Source organism: Neomonachus schauinslandi, chromosome 12, assembly GCF_002201575.2.
Source record: "Neomonachus schauinslandi chromosome 12, ASM220157v2, whole genome shotgun sequence".
NCBI lineage: Eukaryota > Metazoa > Chordata > Mammalia > Carnivora > Phocidae > Neomonachus > Neomonachus schauinslandi.
The window spans coordinates 18,180,666-18,200,453 of NC_058414.1; the positions used below are offsets into that span (position 1 = coordinate 18,180,666).

At 49.2% G+C, this 19,788-nt stretch overlaps 1 protein-coding gene across 1 annotated transcript in view; it reads right to left on the minus strand.

Annotated features, from left to right (window-relative positions):
- CDHR3 (cadherin related family member 3) overlaps nt 1–19,788 on the minus strand; it is a 57,899-nt gene that overhangs the window by 6,373 nt on the left and 31,738 nt on the right. Inside the window, 9 exon segments of the mRNA XM_021682898.1 lie at nt 842–1,023; nt 2,853–3,103; nt 4,323–4,494; nt 6,499–6,725; nt 8,619–8,717; nt 9,643–9,745; nt 11,065–11,236; nt 17,232–17,421; nt 19,240–19,388. Coding sequence (XP_021538573.1) covers nt 842–1,023; nt 2,853–3,103; nt 4,323–4,494; nt 6,499–6,725; nt 8,619–8,717; nt 9,643–9,745; nt 11,065–11,236; nt 17,232–17,421; nt 19,240–19,388 — 1,545 coding nt within the window.

Consider the following 19,788-nt stretch of genomic DNA (forward strand, 5'->3'; position numbering starts at 1 on the left):
TACTCAACATCAGGAACACTGCTAAGTGCTTCCTTTGCCTTTGTCATTTGACTGTTTACTTTTCAAATAAGGAATTGAGATTCACAAAGGTCGCCATTTGTCTGAGGCCATATGGAAAATGGTGAGCCCAGAGCCAAAACAGGCCTTGTCTCTCTCCAAAGCCGCAGGATCAGAACCATCATGCTGTCATGGGGGGAGCTTCTGAGACTCGAGAAACTGGGTCTAGAGAAGCTTGGAACAATGAAGCGCTCTCTCCATTTCACTCCGGTGCCTCACTTCCACGGAGTACATGGTAAGAGCACGTGAGTGAGCAGGAGGAAACAGGAGGGAGGGGAAACAGGCCTCTGCTTCCAGCCCTGGGGAGTGAAAGATTGGGGTCACATGCAAAAGAACAATGATGATTTAGTCACACGAAAGCCCAGTGAGTCACTGGAGCCAAAAGCTTAATTCCCTTAGCAGTTTTCTGTGCTTTCTCTAATTCCCTCCCATCCTTTAAATATTCTACAAATACCAGCACAGTATATCCTATCACTACTCACAACCAGGCTTTTTTTCTTCTGAGGCTTTTATCCAGGGCAAGTTCACCAGAGGAGGAAGCCCCATTTCACTGAGGATGTTTCAAGGACAGGGCAAGTGCCAGGAAAACCAGGCCCAGTAGATGATGCAGAGGGTACCAGGACCCTAGGGGAGCCATCCGCCCACTGACTTCTCCTTCCTTCACTCCAGGCTCCCTCTCTGACCTGGAGAGAAATCCTAATTCCTTCCATTCCCTCTCCTGACATCACTGGTAACAGTGGCCTAAAGGAAGTGGTGGAAAGGGCCCAGCCCACCGACAACTTACGGAAATTTCTTGGGCTTCCCAGTCTTGTGGGGACAGTGTCTGTGGATGGCTTTGGCCAACAGGACGAACAGGGATCCCAGGAGGCCCAGAAGCAATATGGAGCCCAAAGTGATGACAAAAGGCACATACCACGCTGATGGAGAATAAACGTTTTTTCTCAGGACCTGGTAGATGACCCTGGGCTTGAATGACAGAGAGGGGAACGGTTGAGCCATTTTTGACATCAGCACTCTCTCGTGTCAAGTGTTGGTTCTGCTCTTTGTTCTTGCTCTATACACGGGGGCATCCATGTGCTCACAGTTCTTGCTGCTTCAACCCATCAGCTTATTTATAGTCTTTCCAAGCACCCAGGAGATCAAAACCCAGAAAATTTAGGGAACTGAAAAGCAACTCCAGGCCTATTTTTACTCTTTCTTCCCCTTCCCAAACGCTAAAAATCCCATTGGCTTTTTCCCCTGCCAAATCATGGCATAACCCTGGGACGAATATAGCCATTGTCTCTCACTGGGAAGGCATGCGCCCCGAAAGCTATTCTTTTAACACTTTATAGGCTTTGCAGTGTCCCCTCGCAGCAAGCTGCACAGCCAGCTCACACAGGGCTGACGCACAGCGGAACCTCAAGCTTGGCATTTGCTTCCTGGAGAAGAAGACTGTACCAAACAAGGTATGGAGATTTGGGGGCTGGAGATGTCACCGTCAGGTCATGTAAGCCCCAGTAAGGTGGCAGCTCCTTACTCAAGGGAGCCTACTGGCTCCTACCACGAGTGAAAGCCCTTAAGATCATCTTATGCCTCCGTTCATTGGGGTAATATTGACTCCAGCACACGGGAGATGAACACGGACCAGCTCATGGTAGGACTCGGACAAACGGAATTTGACCACCGGTCACAGGTAGCTAAGGTTCTGATGACTTCTCCTCTAGCACACTGCACGTGTGGGGCTGCCTACTAAGGGCACAACTTTCCCTAGGCGCAGGAGGAAAGGGGGCAAAAGAGTTAGAGTCCCTCCCAGGAGCAGGAGGAGATAATCCTATTGTCAGACTCCGAGACTCTCTCCCTTCCTTCATCACACTGGTTTTATGGGCACCTGCTTGTTTGCTTCCTACTATCTACTACAATCTGTAGTTAATGAATGAATTTGGATACCTGTTTGTCATCTGTCTCCCTCTCTAGATCAGCAGCTCTCAAACTTTAGAGCACATCAGAATCCCCTTGGAGGCTTATTAAAAACACAGATTACTGGGTCCCACTCCCAGAGCTTCTGATCCAGTAGTTCTGGGGATGTGGCTGAGCACTCCAGGTTCCAGTATCTTTCCCTAGAGGTCATGGTGATGATCACAACTTCAATATTCTGGGGTGGGTCTAAGAATTTGCATTTCTAACAGGTGTCCAGGTGGTGCTGTTGCTGATGGTCTGGGGATCACTGACTTACTGGAAGCTCCATGACAGCAGAGATCATTTTTGGCTTGTTCACCAAAGAGCTTGGCATATTATAGGTATTCAGTCGATATTTGTAGGTTGAACCAATGAATTTTTTTGGAGTGGGGGTGGGGAGTAGGGTACAGACTGGTGCATAGGGACTCTTCAAAAGAAGTGGAGAAGAGCATAAAAGCAGCTACCTGCCTTCGTGGACATTGACTTGAAACGGCTCTTACGAGCAAGCACAGAAGGGGTTGTGAAGGAAGCTGCTGGCCACACACCCATGAAAATTGGCTCCTGCGCCAGAAGCACCACGCGTGGTCAATACCTGATCTATCACAAGTCAGTGCAGAAATGCACATTCTTCTTTAGCAACATAGGGAAAGCTAATGGCTCTACAAATCCAAGGTCTCATTCAAATCTTTGTCTACCGCCCAGTGACTACTCCAGTCCAGCCCATAGTTGGCATTCCTGGCAACATCCTAACACCTCAACTCTTTTCAGCCCATCCTATATTTCTCCTGGGTCAAGGGGGTCCATCGATGTACATCACGAGGGGTGTATCTGGGTAGTCCAGGTCCCAAAGCCCTTACCCTGGCGGTTGTGATGACAACTGTGGTGGGGTGAGGAATGACGCTAATACTCAGCGTTACCGTCCCTGTTTCAACGTGAGCCTGAGCTTTCTTCCTGCCAGACAGCAAGTTGTCATCAGTTATGTAGACAAGTAGTTTGTAGTCCCAGATCTTGTCAAGCCCACTGGCATAGTCGAAGCCTGTCGCAAGGAGCAGACTTGTAACGTTGGACCCAGCGTTGGGAGAGAAGGTGAAATGACTGTTGATGTTGCCTAAATGCGATGTGATACAAGGATTTGGGGAAAAGAAAGAAAAGAGAGTGAGAAAGGGGTTTAGAAGAAAGCTTCATTCCATCATTTCCTCAAACATCCACGCCTCAGGTGTCGACCGTGTTTCTGACACACCAGCGCCAGGTCGGTGATAGGCTATGGGCCGAATTCACTCCATTGCCTTTGGTGGAACCTGGCCGGCCACCCTGGTGGTGCCTCCTGGCCTGGCCTGGGTCGCAGTCCCAGGTCCTCCCGCATCCACCCCATACCCGCCTCCCCCACAGCTGGATTGGGGCTCAAGGCTCACAGCTTCGAGTGCCCGGGGCAGAAAGGTTGCCACCCAAGCCGTCCTTGCTCAGTCCTCTGGTGGCTCCAGACTCATTACCAACGGCAAACCAGTAAATGGAGCAGGAGACGATGCAGTTTGTACTCCCTTAGCAGCGAAGAGCTCCATAAAGGCCTGAGGGTTCTCTGTATGGATTCTTTCCATCTTTGGCAACTGCCGTGTGGAGGCAGTCCCTGCCCCTGGGTTTTGCGACACCGCCTACTCGAGGCTCCCTACCGTTAGAGTTCCCGCTCCGCCAGGGCTCAGCGGGCAGCCAAGATGGATTTTTACTCTTTCACATGGAATTGCTCTGCTTGTTTGGGTTTCAATCTCTGGCCCCAGCACTTCATTAGATGAGCTATTTTGGTCTCATTTCCATTGAGGGTGCTCTTTTTCCCCCCCCCACAGTGGTATAAAGAGAGAAAGTGAATGGAGTAGAAGAGAATTCCTGAGGACACGTTTCAAAATGCATTTAATCTATTATTATCCAGAGAGAAGACTGGGATTCCCCGCCCCCACTACAAGCTGGCAGGAAAAGAGGTGGTTGAGGAGGGGGACCAAAAAAAATTTAAACTACACTAATATGGTTGATGCACCATGATGGGTGGGAATTGTGGAGGGCGGGGGGTGCCATCCGTGGGGTTCACTGTTCCTTGGGCCTTTGGCAACCACGGATGGGAGTCTGGGAAGACTTAAGTGAGATGGGGAAGCCAAAGAACTCGGAGGCACAGGGCCATTACGTTCCTCAACCTTGCTTCCCTCGTTCAAAATACCCCCTGACACACACACACACACACACACACACACTGTGCTCCAGTCAGTGTATGAGCACAGACCCCCTTCTCCCTAAACAGCTGCTAAGGCCTCTAACACCAAGAGCCCTTGGAAACCGTGTACCTGGGCCCATGGAGTAACGAAACGACCTGGCGCTGGAATCAAGGTCGGTACACGTCAGCTTGAAATTTTGAATGTTTGTGCCAATTTTCAGATCCATGGGGATGGCCAAGAAATAAGAGTTTGGGGTACAAATTGGCTTTTCATCATTTTCTTCAAGGATGTTCACAGTTACCTAGAACAGCAAGAAGGTGGTCATGGTTAACAGCTAAAGCTCACGGAGAACTTACTGTGTGCCAGGCACTGGGCTGGGTGCTTTTGGTGGTCCAGCTCATGGAACCTCCCCTGAGCTAGATGATATGATTATTCCCATTCTCCAGATGAGGAAACTGAGGCTTAGGGAGATTAAGTAGTGGACCTCAGGCCGTTCCATTTGGTGAGCGGCACAGTTCAGGCAATTTGAACTCAGGTCTGTCCTACTCCAAGTCCTGGGCTATTAACCTCTGTTCTGTGTGTGTGTGTGTGTGTGTGCTTATGTGCATAATATATATATACACATTCACATACCACCCCCCACATGCATCTAGAAGCATGGGCTCATCCCCACATGATGCGGAGTTGTTTTTCCAGTAATGAAGACGAATTTACGGTGACCCCCCTATAGTTCCTTGCCCATCGCCCTTGCAGATTGGAAGTTCTGTCTTTAACTCTGGAATATAGAACAATGGTTCTCAGCTCTGGCTCCACTTTGTAGGCCCACTCCAGACCAGATGAACTGGACTCTCAGGAGGGTGGGGCCCAGGCACTTTTGTAAGAGTTCTCCAGCTGATTCTAATATGCAGCCAGGGTTGAGAACAACCAGGATAGAAGGAGTTGACCTGGCTAAGCTGGGATCTCATCTGTGACCTGGGCTATGGGCACTTTACGAAGCCGGTGGCCCTAAGCTGCCAGGAGCAGAAGCTAGCCTCTTCTGTTTCATCGTCGTCTTTTATGCTTGGTGAATTGAAGTACGGACTGGGACGCCTGCCAGCATGGAATCATAGAATGTCAGCCCTGGAAGGGACTTACGTGATCATCACCCTTTTTAAAGGCTTAGGAATTTTGAGTCGTGTTCATTCTACCTTTGAAATTTGGGGATTTCAGCTATTTCTGAGCCCGGGAATAAATTGAAATGTTCACTCCAGTTAGCTCCCAGAGTGGAGTCCATTCATTTTTCTCAAAAACCCAGCCTAACAAACACGACAATTATCTTCAGTTTAGCACGTCTTTTGCTCAGCTAGCAATGTTGAGCCTCGCACATCATTAGAAACATGTCCTATTAATTCAAAGCCAGTCATCAGAGGAACTGGACTGTTCAGGCAATGGGTTATCAGGTGACTCTCCATTTAAGAGAGAGAGAAATTGGGACACAAAGATAAGCATTGCTCAGACCCCCTTGGAAAATTGGGATTAAAGTTGAGACATGAACTCCATCTCCGGATTGAACCAGTCATTCTTTGTATCACACGGGGCCACCTGCCACTGGCCGACAGTTCATTTTGCCTTATGCTCCTTCACTTTATTAATGGGAAAGACCAAGAAATAGTTCCGTCTTTGCGGCCATCATATTATCTCCAGATAATCATAACCATGGACAGCACAACCCTATTAAACCCTCGTTACTCAAAGTGTGGCCTCAGACCAGCTGCATCAGCACTACTTGGAAGTGTGTTAGAAATGCAGATTCCGAGACCCACTCAGACCTGCCGACTCAGCGTCTACATTTAACCAGATGCGCAACACCACAGTTGAGAAGCAGCATAACCCTGGGTCAAGCCACATCATGTGAAGGTCTACCCTATCTGATGTGATTCGGGAGGGGTAGAAACATGGCAAAACTACGCATAGCGACAAAACCACACTGCACTTGTGGAAGCATGCATCTCACCGCTAGCCCACTGCCAAAGTGAAGGGAGATCTAAAGGGTAACAGGGGGAAGCCGGCTGCGCAGAGTGGTCATCAGTCTTGGCACATCTCCCAGCCACCCACAAACTTGGGCCTACAGATGCCAATCTTTATTTCCTAGGCTCTGCTAGCTGTGTCCAAGTGTGCCGTCCTGGACACCACTAGTCATTCCCCTTACATCTGCGGGATGGGCCCTGTTAAGATTCCTTATTGCTACAGCCACATCTGGAAGGTGCCAGAAAGATCCTAAGTCAACCGGTCGGGCTGTTGTGAACACACCCACGGCCCCACTCACAGTGACTGAGCTGCTGTCCTCGCCATTGGTGGCCTGGATTCTGAGAATATAGATGGGGGTTGTTTCGTAGTCTGCTCTCGTCACCAGCTGGAGTTCTCCCGTCTGGGGATTGATCCAAAATATGTTTGGGTACTGGAGGCTGGCTCCTCCCGTGGAGATGGAGTACACGATGCTGCTCTGGGGGGAGTCTTTATCGGTGGCGTGCACTACTCCCACCCGGGTTCGAGCTGAAAGAATAAAGTACCTGAGATTAGTCCTGCTTTGGGGGAGGGGCGGAAGGGGAGACTCCAGGAGCACACATTCCCATCACCACGGGCAGAAGGACTTTTGGAGGTCTCTTTGCTGCTCATACAGTGTATGTTTTATGTCTTCAAGTCTGTTAAAATCAAATTGTGCTAATGAGCATGCACCAGGTAACTGGCCCTATGATCCAAGCCATAGAGTAAGGCATTAAAGACAATTCATGCCTTTATATAGACTCCAAGCATGCCAATTATGTGCTCATACTACGTGATCATAAGCAACACTGCAAAGAACATCCTCACACATACTTGGTTCGCAGCAGTGTTGTCTGAATGTCTTTTGTCTCTTTCAAATTTTCTGTTATGAGCGTGAATTACTCTTACAAACAAGATGAAAAATAAACAGTTTTTGAAAGGGTTTAGCAACCGATGATCAGAGTATAGAATTTTATTTTTTTAAAGATTTGATTTATTTATTTGAGAGAGAGAGAAAGAGAGATAGAGAGTACGAGAGGGAAGACGGTCAGAGGGAGAAGCAGACTCCCTGCCGAGCAGGGAGCCCGATGCGGGACTCGATCCCGGGACTCCAGGATCATGACCTGAGCCGAAGGCAGTCGCTTAACCAGCTGAGCCACCCAGGCGCCCTAGAATTTTTTTTTTTAAAGATTTTATTTATTTATTTGAGAGATAGAGCTAGAGAGCACAAGGGAGGGGGAGAAAGAGAAGCAGGCTCCCCGCAGAGCAGGTAGCCCAACATGGGGCTCGATCTCAGGACCCTGGGATCATGACCTGAGCTGAAGGCAGACACTTAACCAACCGAGCCACCCAGGCGTCCCTGGAGTATAGCATTTTAAAGACTGCTCCATTTTGCTTATTTTACAAAGCTTGTTGGTGGGGCTGCTGGAGTTCTGGCTGGCTTGTTCTGTGGCTCTTTCTCATACATTGCACTCCTCAAGGGCAGAAACCTCTTATTTAACTGTATAGCTCCAGCGCCAAGTGCTTGACCCACAGTAGGTGATCGATAATCATAATAAGATCTGTGAGGAATAAGAAGCTTGCTTATTCTTAAAATGCCTGCTGCATTTGTGCATCTGTATACCTGGATGAGGTATAAGGAATTAAAAGCATTCTCTTCAGAGCCTTTTTGCCCTTTGTTTAAAACTTAACACCAGGAAATGGAGACCATCCTCAAAACAGAAACTAATATGGAGAGGAGATCATTTTAGAGGGAGTGTTTGGGTTGGTTGGTTGGTTGGTTGGTTGGCTAAATAGAGAAGAAGAGGAAGTATCAAAGTTAAGGATCAAAAGTGGGACTGAATGGGATTATACTAGAGTTAAGGGTCCCACCTTGAAGTCAGGGGAGTTGGGGAGAAGCTGAAGCTGAAAGAGGGGAAGAACCCGCAGAAATGGAGATGTGAATAGAGGGCACAAAAGAGTCCTCCAGGGAATCCCGTTATGGGCGAGAAAATGTCTTTATTTTGTTTTTAAATGAAGGAAATCTACAAATGGGAAAGCTCTTCTCTATTTTTAAATTTCCATTGTCTGCGCAAGCGGGATAAAAATCACAGTGGAGACCGAGGGAAAACTTAGGCCACAAAAAGGAAAGATGAGCGGAATCAGGCACGCAGACAAGGAAGCAATCAGGGGTTCGGAGAAACGCAGCTTAAACAATAGTTTTCCAAAATCTAGGTTTCACCTGAAGAGCTCCTCAGCAGTGAGGACAATTTAAAAAGAGATAAGAGATGCAATAAACACGAATGAGCTGTGAGTTGCCATGCACAACACCACTCAGGGCCCCTGAGCTGAAGGCGGTTTCTGCTCCGTGGAATGAAGGAGTCCATCAGGAGCCCTGGGATCTGTGTCCTGTCGGCTCCTTACCTGGCCTTAATTCTGACACCTCAAATACGTAGGACGGCCTGTCAAAGGCAAGAGGAAACTCATTTTCGGGCTTTGTGAAGATATAAATGTAGATGTTGTCTGAAAGCAGAGATAGAAAAAAAAAATTAAATTGCAACACCCCCCCCACACACATGTGTTTATTCACCATTTTTAAAGCACCTGCCGTGTCCCAGGCTCTGTGCAAAATGGAGGAAATACAAGGTGAAGAAGACCTAGTGGGTCCTGCCTTCGCGATGCTTACTTAGAGTAGTTACTTGCCTTTGGCTTAACATGTGTACACGTCACTGCGGATGCTGGAGGAAGTGCAAGAAGCTGGCTCATGGGGATATTTAGAGTTCAAACAAACGGGCCAGGGTGGAGCAGGGGTGCAGGGGGGTGGGGTGGTTCTGGGCATGTGCGAGGATACCAAGTTAGAGAACTGCATGACTGTCTCAGGGAAACTGCAGTTTGGAAAAAGGGAAGCTTAGAGATGGGCAACCAGAGCTGACGCCAGAGAGTTAGGCAGGGGCCAGAGATGAAAGTCCTTGTGTGCTAAGCCAGAGTTTGAACTTGAACTGACAGCTATGGGGAGACACATGGAGGGCTTTCAGCGAAGAAGTAATATAATGCTATTTGCATTTCCTGAAAATCACTGTCAGAATGTGGAGGGTGCACTGGAAAGGGGCAAGACAAAAGCCAGACAGAAGGATCCTTAAAAGACTTAGTGTTGTAATTGAGCCAGGAAAGGGGAGGTTCTGCGTTGAGCACTACTAGAGGAGGGAGGCGGGGCGGGGTGGGCAGCAGATCCTTGAGATTTTAGGTGACACAGAAGAAAGAACTCAGAGACAGATCAAAAGTGCCTGGCAAAGGACAGGAGGAGGCTGGGCTGATTCCCAAGTGTTCGGGTTTTTGAAGTCTCCTTTTGAACACAAATGCCTAGCCCAATACCAAGTGCTGCCTAGCACAGTTTAGCTGTTGCTACTCAAAGAAGATGCTTCATGAAATAAATCAAAATGATACTTGCTTTTATAGTAAGGAAGGGCAACATCCTGCACCTGGATTATCACGGTGTACTTATTGCCGGCTGCTAGATTACTTGAATTTTCATAATCTAGGTCACCAATCAACTAGATTAAAACAGAGATATCATATTACACAGAATAAACAATCCTTTTAATTAAACTGACAGAGACATTTTCATGTACTGTCAGTGGATATATAAATTGCAAAACCTTCTCTGCAAAGCATTTTGCTGTAAGAGGAGCTTTAACAGGTTACATCCATACCTTTGCTCACTGCTAGAGAATTTATTCAAAAGAATTTAGCAGGAGAATCTATGTTAAAGACGTTCATCAAGCACTAGTGCCCAACAGCATAAGCTCAAGACTTCAGGTTACTTGAAGAGAAGCACAATATAGAATCCTATAGGCAGGGATATTTCCATCATTTAAAAGATTTATGCATATATGTATGGCATATTCATAAAAATGTATGCATAGGGAAGAAGACAAGAGGATAACACATCACAATGTTAATAGTGGTTCTCACTATTGAGAATGCTGTTCTGTGTTTTCTACATTCTACAGTGAAGTTGTATTAATTTCCTAAACAGAAAAAATAGAAATTATTTTTTAGCTGACATGTGTGCATAAAATTGGTAAGACTTTCTTGGGGGTGGAAGAAAGGCTTGGGATGGGAGGTGGGGAGAGAATGCCTAGTGGGCTGCTGGTTCTCCCTGAGGCTCTCTATCCCTGATGCAAAGACCTCCCCCGACTCCCCAATCCCATACCCCCCACTCCCTGGCCCCCCACTCCTAGGCCCCCCACTCTGAGACTCCCCACTCTCAGACCCCCCACTCCTGACCCCTCTGCCCTTTCACTTCCCTCTCCTCCTTCCCCATCACCCTCCACCGGGAACCCTGTAGGTAAAGGTCTCCACAGCTCATTGGGACCTGCCTTTCATGTCTTCCAATTCTGCTTGTTTGCCCCTGTGGAGCTGCTGTGGAGGGGGCCAGCTACACACCGGCAACCCCTCATTCTCTGCTGGGTCTCTAGTGGTTCCACAGCCGGGGAGCTGGACTACCTTTCTCTTACTTAACACTTCTCTGGGCCAGAGATGAGCCCCCAGGTAAACCAAAGGGCTTGAGCCCGGAGGGCACTAACATGACCTTGAGGGGCACACGGAACAGGCATGCCAACTGCAAGCTTTGCAGCAAAGAATCCAGTCCTTAGCACCCAGGCACAACTATGCATAACAAATGATTCCCGGAACTTGGGTAAAATAATGGGCGCATGGGGAAAACAGAGTCACTGTTACGTTTGTCAGTTACAGTCGCTTTGAGAGGGAGTTACCTTGGAAATTTCCCTCTACGGGGCAGCAAAAGCTCTATGCATGTTACACCAGCTTCCCTGATGCCCTTTCAGTGATGCAATGACCATTAACTGACCACGATTTTCCCAGAGCCAGCTGGATCCTGTGAAAATCTGCCGCTGCTCCCCACTCCAGATGGCGTGGTGAAGTTGAATTGGTTGTTTGGTGCTTTGCTGTCATCATCAAAGCAGAACTTGTTCAGGTCCAGAAGCAAAGTCCCCTTGGCCGCTCTTTCAGGCACCATAATGCTGCGGAAAAGACACGATTCAATATTTTCCCCGACAAACGGTGATTGAGTGCTCCTCCTGACATAGGCCCTAGGCTAGACACCTCTGCTTTAATTTCAGTTCAAAGCTAGTCCGCAGTGATTGCAGTCACGGCCTAATGGGTTCCCTGCTCTGCCCTTGCCTCCTTTCAGACTCTTCTTAACACAGCAACCAGAGGGATCCTGTTAAAACGTTGTCAGGTCACGCCACTCTTCTGCTCCTAAATCCCAAATGGCTTCTATTTCACTCAAAGTCCTCACTTCGATCGAGGGGGCTCTTCGTGATGTTCGTGCCCTGCCTCGCCTTACCGGTCTGAACTCATCTCCTGCCGCAGCGCTCCCTGTTGGCTCCCGCCACCACGCTTCCCGGTGCTCCTAGAACTCCGCGCCCCCCCCCCCCATGCTCCTGGAAGTCTGACCTCAGGCCGTCCCCAGCTGTGCAATGCTCTTCCCACAAATGCCCACCCGGCTTGCTCGTTCACTTTCTTGAGTCTCCAATCAGCGTCGCCTTCTCGGGAGGCCACCCTGGCGCCCTTCTCTCAACGTTAGCCACTCCCGCCCCTTGTTCCCTCTCCAGCTGCCCCCCTTTATTTTAAATTCTTAGCACTTACCCTTTTCCCATCTGCTACACAGTTACTTATTTATCCTGTTTATCTCCGGTCTCCCCGCCTGCAATGGAAGCTCCACAAGGACAGAAATCTTTGCTCTGTTCTTGGCACACGCGCTAACATCCGTTGAATGAGGGAATGGTGACTTAGGAGGCTAACACAGCCGTGAAGAAGAATGTAAGAGAAATCCGGAATCCTGCCCTGCCTGCCCGGGGCTTATGACCTGGTTAGGGAAAATCGCTGGGTGCCTGCCCTCCTCACCTCCCACGCTTTGAAACTCGGGATTTCCGCCACTTGTGTTCTAATGGACTTTGACATCATAAAAGGACCCCCTAACATGTTAGTGCCATTCACCCAAGAGAGCTTTATCAAGGGTTGAATTCGGGTGTCCCGATCTCGGCTGACTCCAGTAGCACAAATGAGGAAAGCTGCCCGCACACTCGGAGCCATCTGGTCCAGCTGAGCTCGGTGTGGGACGCCCCGAGGAAGCGTGATTAACACCTTTAGGCTTCAGTTCATTCAGGGACTTTACTGTGTCTCCAGGTTTCAGGTTTTCCATCTATAATCTAGACATAAATCATGTCAGTTAGCTTTTGCTTCATAATAAACCAGCCCAAAATGTAGTGGCTTAAAAGGAGCCTCTTATTATTTCTTGCAATACTCAGGACTATCCATGAGTTCTTTGGGCTCGTGTCTGGCTTGGCCCACCTCTGTTGTCTGGCCGTCCGGCGGGGACCGGCTGGTCTAGGATGGCCTCGGTCACATGTCTCGTGGCGGGAGGGCAGTAGGTGTCTGCTTCGTGTCGTCGATAACCCTCCATGAGACGGGTCCAGGCTCTTCGCATGGACATCTCAGGTTCCCAAAAGTAGCAAAAGAGGGCAAGCCCCAATGCACACATACCGTTCGCGCCTCGGCTGCGTCCCATTTGTGAATGTTCCAGTGGCTAAAGCAACCGACACGGTCAGGTCCAGATCCAAGGAGTAGAAAGAGGAACCCATCTCTCGATGGGAGGAATGGCAGAATCCCATCGTAAAGGGGTGTGGGTGCAGACAGAGAGGAATCTGTGGCTGGTGTGTGGTTTGGTTTGGTTTTTGCTGTCTACCTCAATCATTTCTCTCTTAGAAAAATACATCGTGGCTGCCATGAGAACATGTCTGGAAGACGCTCAACCAAGGACCATACCTGAACACAGACCCTATGCTGCTGTGTTCTGAAATCCATTGTTTCATATGCAGTAGGCCATGTGTCTGCGACCGCATGTCGCAGAGATACTAAGGGAGGCTCATTCCCGACCGATGACCGCGGACTCTGGCGCTAGGACTCCTCGATGCCCTAGCCAAACCTCCCAGAGCCTACACAGCAGGCTAGAACATTTCTGTCCATCCTCCTTCCCTCTTCCCTTTGCTGAGGTCTGACGACTCTCCCGGCCTTGTCCAGCTCACCCCATTTTCTCCCCCAGCAGTGTCCCCTAATAAAAGCCTCACACATTTGATCCTGTCTTGGTGTCCTGTACTCAGAGCACCAGACTAGCATGTGTTAAGTTCCCTAATCCTCTACACTATCACCTCTCTCTGCAGCTAAACTCTGCTCCCTTCTATATCCCACATCATCTCTTCATGGCAGCTAACGTGGGCTCTGGGCTCAGCGAAGGCAGAGCAATGCCTGACAGCACGGAGGGTCTTGGGCTGCTGAGAATAACTGGGCTTGCTTCCTGGAAAGCGTTTTCTCTGACAGGTGCCCTTTGGCAGAGACAGCCTCCGTTTCAGCGGGACTGGGGTCCAAACATTTCCATTCCTGTCTTGACTATACAATGTCATGGTTTCATTTATAAGTACTTAGAATAGATATCACTTATTAAACACCAACGATATGCTGTATCTGAACAAGTACTTTAAAAGCACTACCTCTGTTTCCCTCATCTTCAAGGGCTCTAGATTCTTGTCCCCATTTCACAGGTGAAGAAAGAGTGGTTCAGAGTGGTTTCCAGACCTGTCCCAGAAAGCTGGCGCAGGCAGGCAGGCTTCTCTATTGTCTATGTTAGGAAATTTGACTGTAAGTTCCAACAATGAATCTCCAGGCCCACAGACATTTTGGGGACCCAGACCTTGATTCCGACTCTGCGGAAGCCAGAGTGTTGCATCATCCAAAGAATCCCGCGTCCTGCAGCCAGACGTTGCCTGCTCTCCGCCTCTCGGGGCTGCCTAGAGTGCTCTTTTCATTCTTCCCTCCCTGACACTTGGTATTTTTCCCCCAAACGCATGACTTGGAAAACCACTCCCCCTCATTCATCAAGGCCTGCCTCAAAGGCCGGCTGCCCTTGCTCCCAGCCATCTGACCACGTTCCCTCCCCGTGCAAAGGTGACTGGCCCAGCCGCAGTCTGAGCCGACTGACCTTCTCCGCCTCTGGCTCACAAACAGCTTGCCAAGCGCTTTCAGCCAAGCGCGGGACAATTTACAACCAGAGTGGGGGCTGTCACGGTGCCTTTGATGCCTCCCTCAGGCCCCGGGCTCATTCATCACCAGCCTGGGAAAGCTGCAGGGGCCTCCGTGCTAAGGGCTGCTTCCATCTCCAGGCTGGCCTGAGAGCCTGCAGGACCCTGCAACCCACGGAGGCAGCAGGGGCCCGGGCACGCAGCCACCTGCCTCCAACCCACTGGGTGCTGGCGCCCTCTCCCTCTCTTCCACCTGCTCTCCCAAACTCCCCAGCAGGGACCACGCCAAAAGCCCTGAAGAAGGAATAAATATTCAGGGACGCATGTTGTCAGAGCTGGGGGCACCACCAGTCCTGTTCGGTTTGGTTTGGACCCACCTGTGTGCTCTGGCGTGGTGGGAATGGGGAAGGTGGTAAGGATCGGTGGCAGGCGATACCGGGTCAGGTTTCCCAGCCCCTGGAGTTTGCAAATGAGGCTGGGTTTCTGGAATAAAGACTTCCACCTCCTGAGGCTGCAGAGGAAGGAGCCCTTTTGTTGCCCCTCCTCAGATCCTGGCTTTCACAGGATGCCTGCGTGTTGGAAAAGCCCAGAAATGGGACTTGAACACTGTTTAGAGTTACCTTCAGTAATCAGTACAATTAGTCTAGTTACTGCCTGGCGTTGACCTTCAAGGCTAATTTGGAGAGATGAACAAGAGTGGGACTCTGCATGGGCTTGCCTGGACAGTCTTGGATCATCAAACTGTGGTTTTCCCAGCCAACATGGAATGCGGTCCGCAAGCCTTCATGCCACACATCAGGGGAGCCGGGACCACAGGGGAAGTGCACCGGGCAGGGAGGAAATGGACAAGGAAGCTTGGAGACAGCACAGTCCTCGCCAGTCATTGATTCCCAGAGTTCTTACTCCTCAGCCCACGCCCTCCACCTCTCAGGGTAGGGGAACAAAGAAGAGCAGGAGGGCCTAGAAGGGCAGGGCATGAGGACAGGAAATCCCCCATGCACTAGAGCCACCCAAGAACGCTAGGTTTAGATTTTCAAAGAAAGTAGAAGTGGGACTCTGCATGGCATCTCGACTCCAACCCCAGGGCCCAGGCTCAGTTAACAGAAGTGGGTTCCATTTATGAGTGGAATAGTGTAGAAGTCACAGCCCGAACAACACGTGGCAACCAGCCCCACCCATCAAACAGACTCTGAGGTTAGGGGTGGGATAGAAACCTATCACATGGTCAAGGCTCTTACTGACTTGATCAGGGCCTCAGCAAGAAGCAGATGACAAATTAAGGTGATTCTAGGAAGGGTTTAGTGGAGGGAGCAGTTCCTGAAGCTAGAACAGAGATTGCCATGTGCAATCTGGGAACTCCGGGAGGTGAAGGGACTTCTCCAGCTGATAGGCAGGGAGCCAGCGGGTAAATACCCGGACTTGACTCTCCCCTTCATTCTAGAGCTTCCCATTGGCCAACCAGAAGCTGCAGGGCGAGGGAGCCAATTGATATCCATATAGGTCATATCCATACTCCCGGGGCACAGAGCAGGGTGGGGAAGTCTGGAAGCTGGATCTGAAGGGGCAGATAGGGCCCATCCAAACAGGTTTAACTGTTTTGCTATCTGACTCCAGGCCGCACTGATTTTTAGCTTCGTGCCATTTGAGAAAACAGGAAGACATTCATAAGCATAATAAAGGAATTTATAGTTCTATTGCTAACCCTCAACAACCTTTGTCCTTTGTCCTAGGGTCCTTTGCATGACCACACTATGGATTAGATCTGTGTCCAAAGTCACCTAGAGCTTAAAAAGTGACCTTGCAGAACCTGTCAAAGGTGACCTCAGAGGAAGACTCTCTCCATGGGGACATCTGAAAGGGGGACCAGCTCTGGTCTTGAGCCTTGTTCCAGATGCAGGCACGCTGTCAGCCAGCGTCACTGGGCAGGTGCCCTCCCACCCACAAGGAGCCACCTTCACGGTCCCGAGAAACTGGAGACTAGCAAGTAGGAAGCCACAGAGATGAAACCAACCCTGGGAACGACTCGTGTGGCATTTAGACAAAATAGCTAGGAGAGAGAGAGTGCTGTTCACCAAAAGGCGTATTAACACAGAATCACGAGGGACTTTAGGTAACACTGAAGAGGTTGTGACACGAAGAATAGGTCAAAATGTACAAAATAACTTGTTTCTGCATTTTTTTCCCTTTCGGTTGCCTTTGGTTTCCCAGCAATTAAGTTGTGTAGGGTGAATTAGATGTTTTGCTTTGTTTTAAGTAAATACGTGGTGTGATTTATTCCTATTACTGGCGGCATGTTTCTCGGGGAGCTCCTGGCTACTAATCCTAAGTCTCAAGTCTCTATTATAACGCTAACTAACAGCACCGTCTTGCCACGGGTGGCAATAAAGAAAGAAAAGGCACAGGGCGCCTGGGTGGCTCAGTTGGTTAAGCGACTGCCTTCGGCTCAGGTCATGATCCTGGAGTCCCGGGATCGAGTCCCGCATCGGGCTCCCTGCTCAGCAGGGGTCTGCTTCTCCCTCTGCCCTCTTCCCTCTCGTGCTCTCTGTCTCTCATTCTCTCTCTCTCAAATAAATAAATAAAATCTTAAAAAAAAAAAAAAAAGAAAGAAAAGGCACAGTACACAGAGGGTCTCTGTGGTACGCTTCACAAACAAAGATGAACATGCTATAGGAGAGAGCAAAATAAAAAAAATATATATGTATTTTTTGCCAGAGTACGAAAGTGCAGAAGGGAAACAAGGAAAAGGAAAGAAAATGAAGAGAGGAAGGAGAAAAGGATCAAGAAAGGAAAACCAGTCTCCGAAATCGGACACCTCAGGTGGGCTTCTGTTATTGAAGCATGTCCTGGATGCCCATGATTCTTCAGTTCCTGCCAGAGAAGCCAAAAAGTCGAGGCCCACTGAGCACTGAGGAGGGGGGCACCCTGCACGTGAATATACCTGAAGGTGGTCTTGGTGCACATGGCCGGGTTGTCATTAATGTCCTCTACGATGAAGGTTATCTGCACACGATTCTCTTGACCCCCTGAGGGTCTGTCCTTCACCAGAACTTCCAGAGAAATGGAGGGATTTTGTCTTAATTCACCTGCATCTCGGTCTAGCCTGTGGGCCACTTGGATCGTACCGGTCACTGAAAAGGCAAAGGTGAGAACACGACTCTTTGGAGACTTGGAGGCAATTGGAAAGATCATTCTGGTGTGAGGACTGGCTTGCAGGGAGAATACCCTCTATATAAACACATTTTTAAAAAACTAAGGTAAGTTCCTATATTAGACATTGATTGGGATACCCAGCCTGACCTTTCCAGAACTTTTCACCTCAGACTTCAGGGCTGGGCCCCTGGCAGCAGGCCTTGCCCAGAGTTGACCAGACTGGTAGACAGCTGACTCCAGTCAGCTTGACCCACTGCGTTCTCTTACTGGAGAACGTGTCACCGAGAGACACAAGTCAGGTTAACAGTGGAGCTACTGATCAGAGGCCACAACCCTCGCTGCCAAGGTGGATGGGGCAGCCCTGGTTCCCACCCTGTGACCCACCCACCGGTTCTTGTGGGATCCCCAGGATCCTGTTGCTAGGTATCCCTTATCTTTTTTTTTCTCTCATGCCTGGTTTGGCTTACCTTCATTTCTGTTACTTGCGACCAGCGTCTTAATAAAGTTGTTCCAAAAAACCACTGCATTTCTTAAAAGTGACATTTGCAATACTAGAGTGAACCGAATTCTAAACCATGGTTGTCCATCCTTACATCATTGGCTGAGTGAGGTCCTCGATGATAGGACGCTAGCAATGCTCAAGATAGAGCACAATTATTGCCTTAGCCTGCCTCTCCTGGGACCAGGCATCCTTTGCCATAAAGCCGATGGGGCAAATAACACATTGTTTTTCTGGGATTGTCCGATGCTGGCCTCCACAAAGTCATCATGTACAGTGAAGTCCTTCGGAAGGATGGGATAAGGGAGAACTTACGAGGTGGTATCGCCTAGGAGTGGTCTCTGGGGTCGCAGTCTTTGGTTTCAATCTGCTTCACACCCACAAGCTGTGAGGCCTTGGACAAGTCATTTACCCTGTCCAAGTCTCTCTCTAAGCCTTAGTTCCCTCATCTATAAAGTGTGGATTACGATAGTTCGCTGAGTTGTTGTGCTGGGTATTTAAAATGGAATACATGCGGATCGCTTAGTATAGCACCTGGTATGTGCTAAGACCCCAATAAAAGATGGGTGTTCTAAGAGGGGAAAACTCTCCTTCTTGCACCGACATACTTAGATGGGAAGGTAACTCCCAGCAGCCCAGCAGATTGCTCTAGATCAAGGTAGTCCAGTATGGTAACCACTAGCCACATGTGGCTATTCAGCACTTGGAATGTGGCTGATCCAAACTGAGATGTGTGGTAAATAAAAAATACACAGCAAACTTCCAAGACTTGGTACAATAAATGATAACATCAAATACGTCATTAATAACTTTAAGATATTGGTTACATGTTCATGACAATATTTTGGACATGTTGGGATAACTAAGATGCCTTAGTGAAGTTAATTTCACCTGTTTCTTGTTACTTTTTAAAAATGTGGCTACTAGACTTAAAATTACATACGCGGCTCCCGCCCTGTTTATTTTTGGACAGTGCTGGTCTGGATCCTCTTTTCAGAAGACTTCCAGGTACCCTCAGGATAGTGAACTCATCCGTTGTTAGAGAGACACCTGCTTCAAAGGTGAAGGAGTGATATAGCTCGTCCCCTTGGGACCCTGTCCAGTTTCCCTGAGCCCTAAGTCAGCTGCTTTTAATGCATCTATTACCCTGGTAAGTTATGATACTCCAGACAGAAAGGCATGCCCCAGAACAGAAGACAGATAAAAATATTTGTGAAAGAATCCAAATGGCTGAATTAAAAGATGCACGGAAGTGTGTGTGTGTGTGTGTGTGTGTGTGTGTGTGTGCGTGACTTACACTGGTTGATCATGAAATAGCGGTTAGGGGTCGTGATGCCGTAGAGGAGGAAGCCGGTAAAACCTTTGTCATCGGGGTCCTCCGCTGTGATGTTGGCCACAATGGTGCCTGAAGCCAGCTCCTCGGGAATCGTGTACACTCGCGCCGGGCTGGAGCAGAAAAACAGCAGACACAGCTCATTTTCAGGGGCATGGGAGGGTGGAGTCGGCGAGGTGGGTATTTTGGTTAGTGCTAAATATAGCACTGAGCTTCTGAAGTTGCATCCACATGCTCCAAGAAAGCAGTGAGCAGCTGAAAGGAGCGCGGGGGGAGCGGCTTTTGGGTTTCCAAAGATCACGTCCCTGATGGTGCCACCATGTACAGTCGCCTCGGCTCTGACTCCGCACACGCCTGACACTGATTCGGATCGGCCCTGGCGTTCACATCTCTGATCATCAGGATACTCGGCCTATCCAGCCATCTCTCCCTCTCCAGTTCTTGTGCAAAAGCTCCCTGAGTGATTTTAAAAATCCATCTGGACAGGGGCGCCTGGGTGGCTCAGTCAGTTGG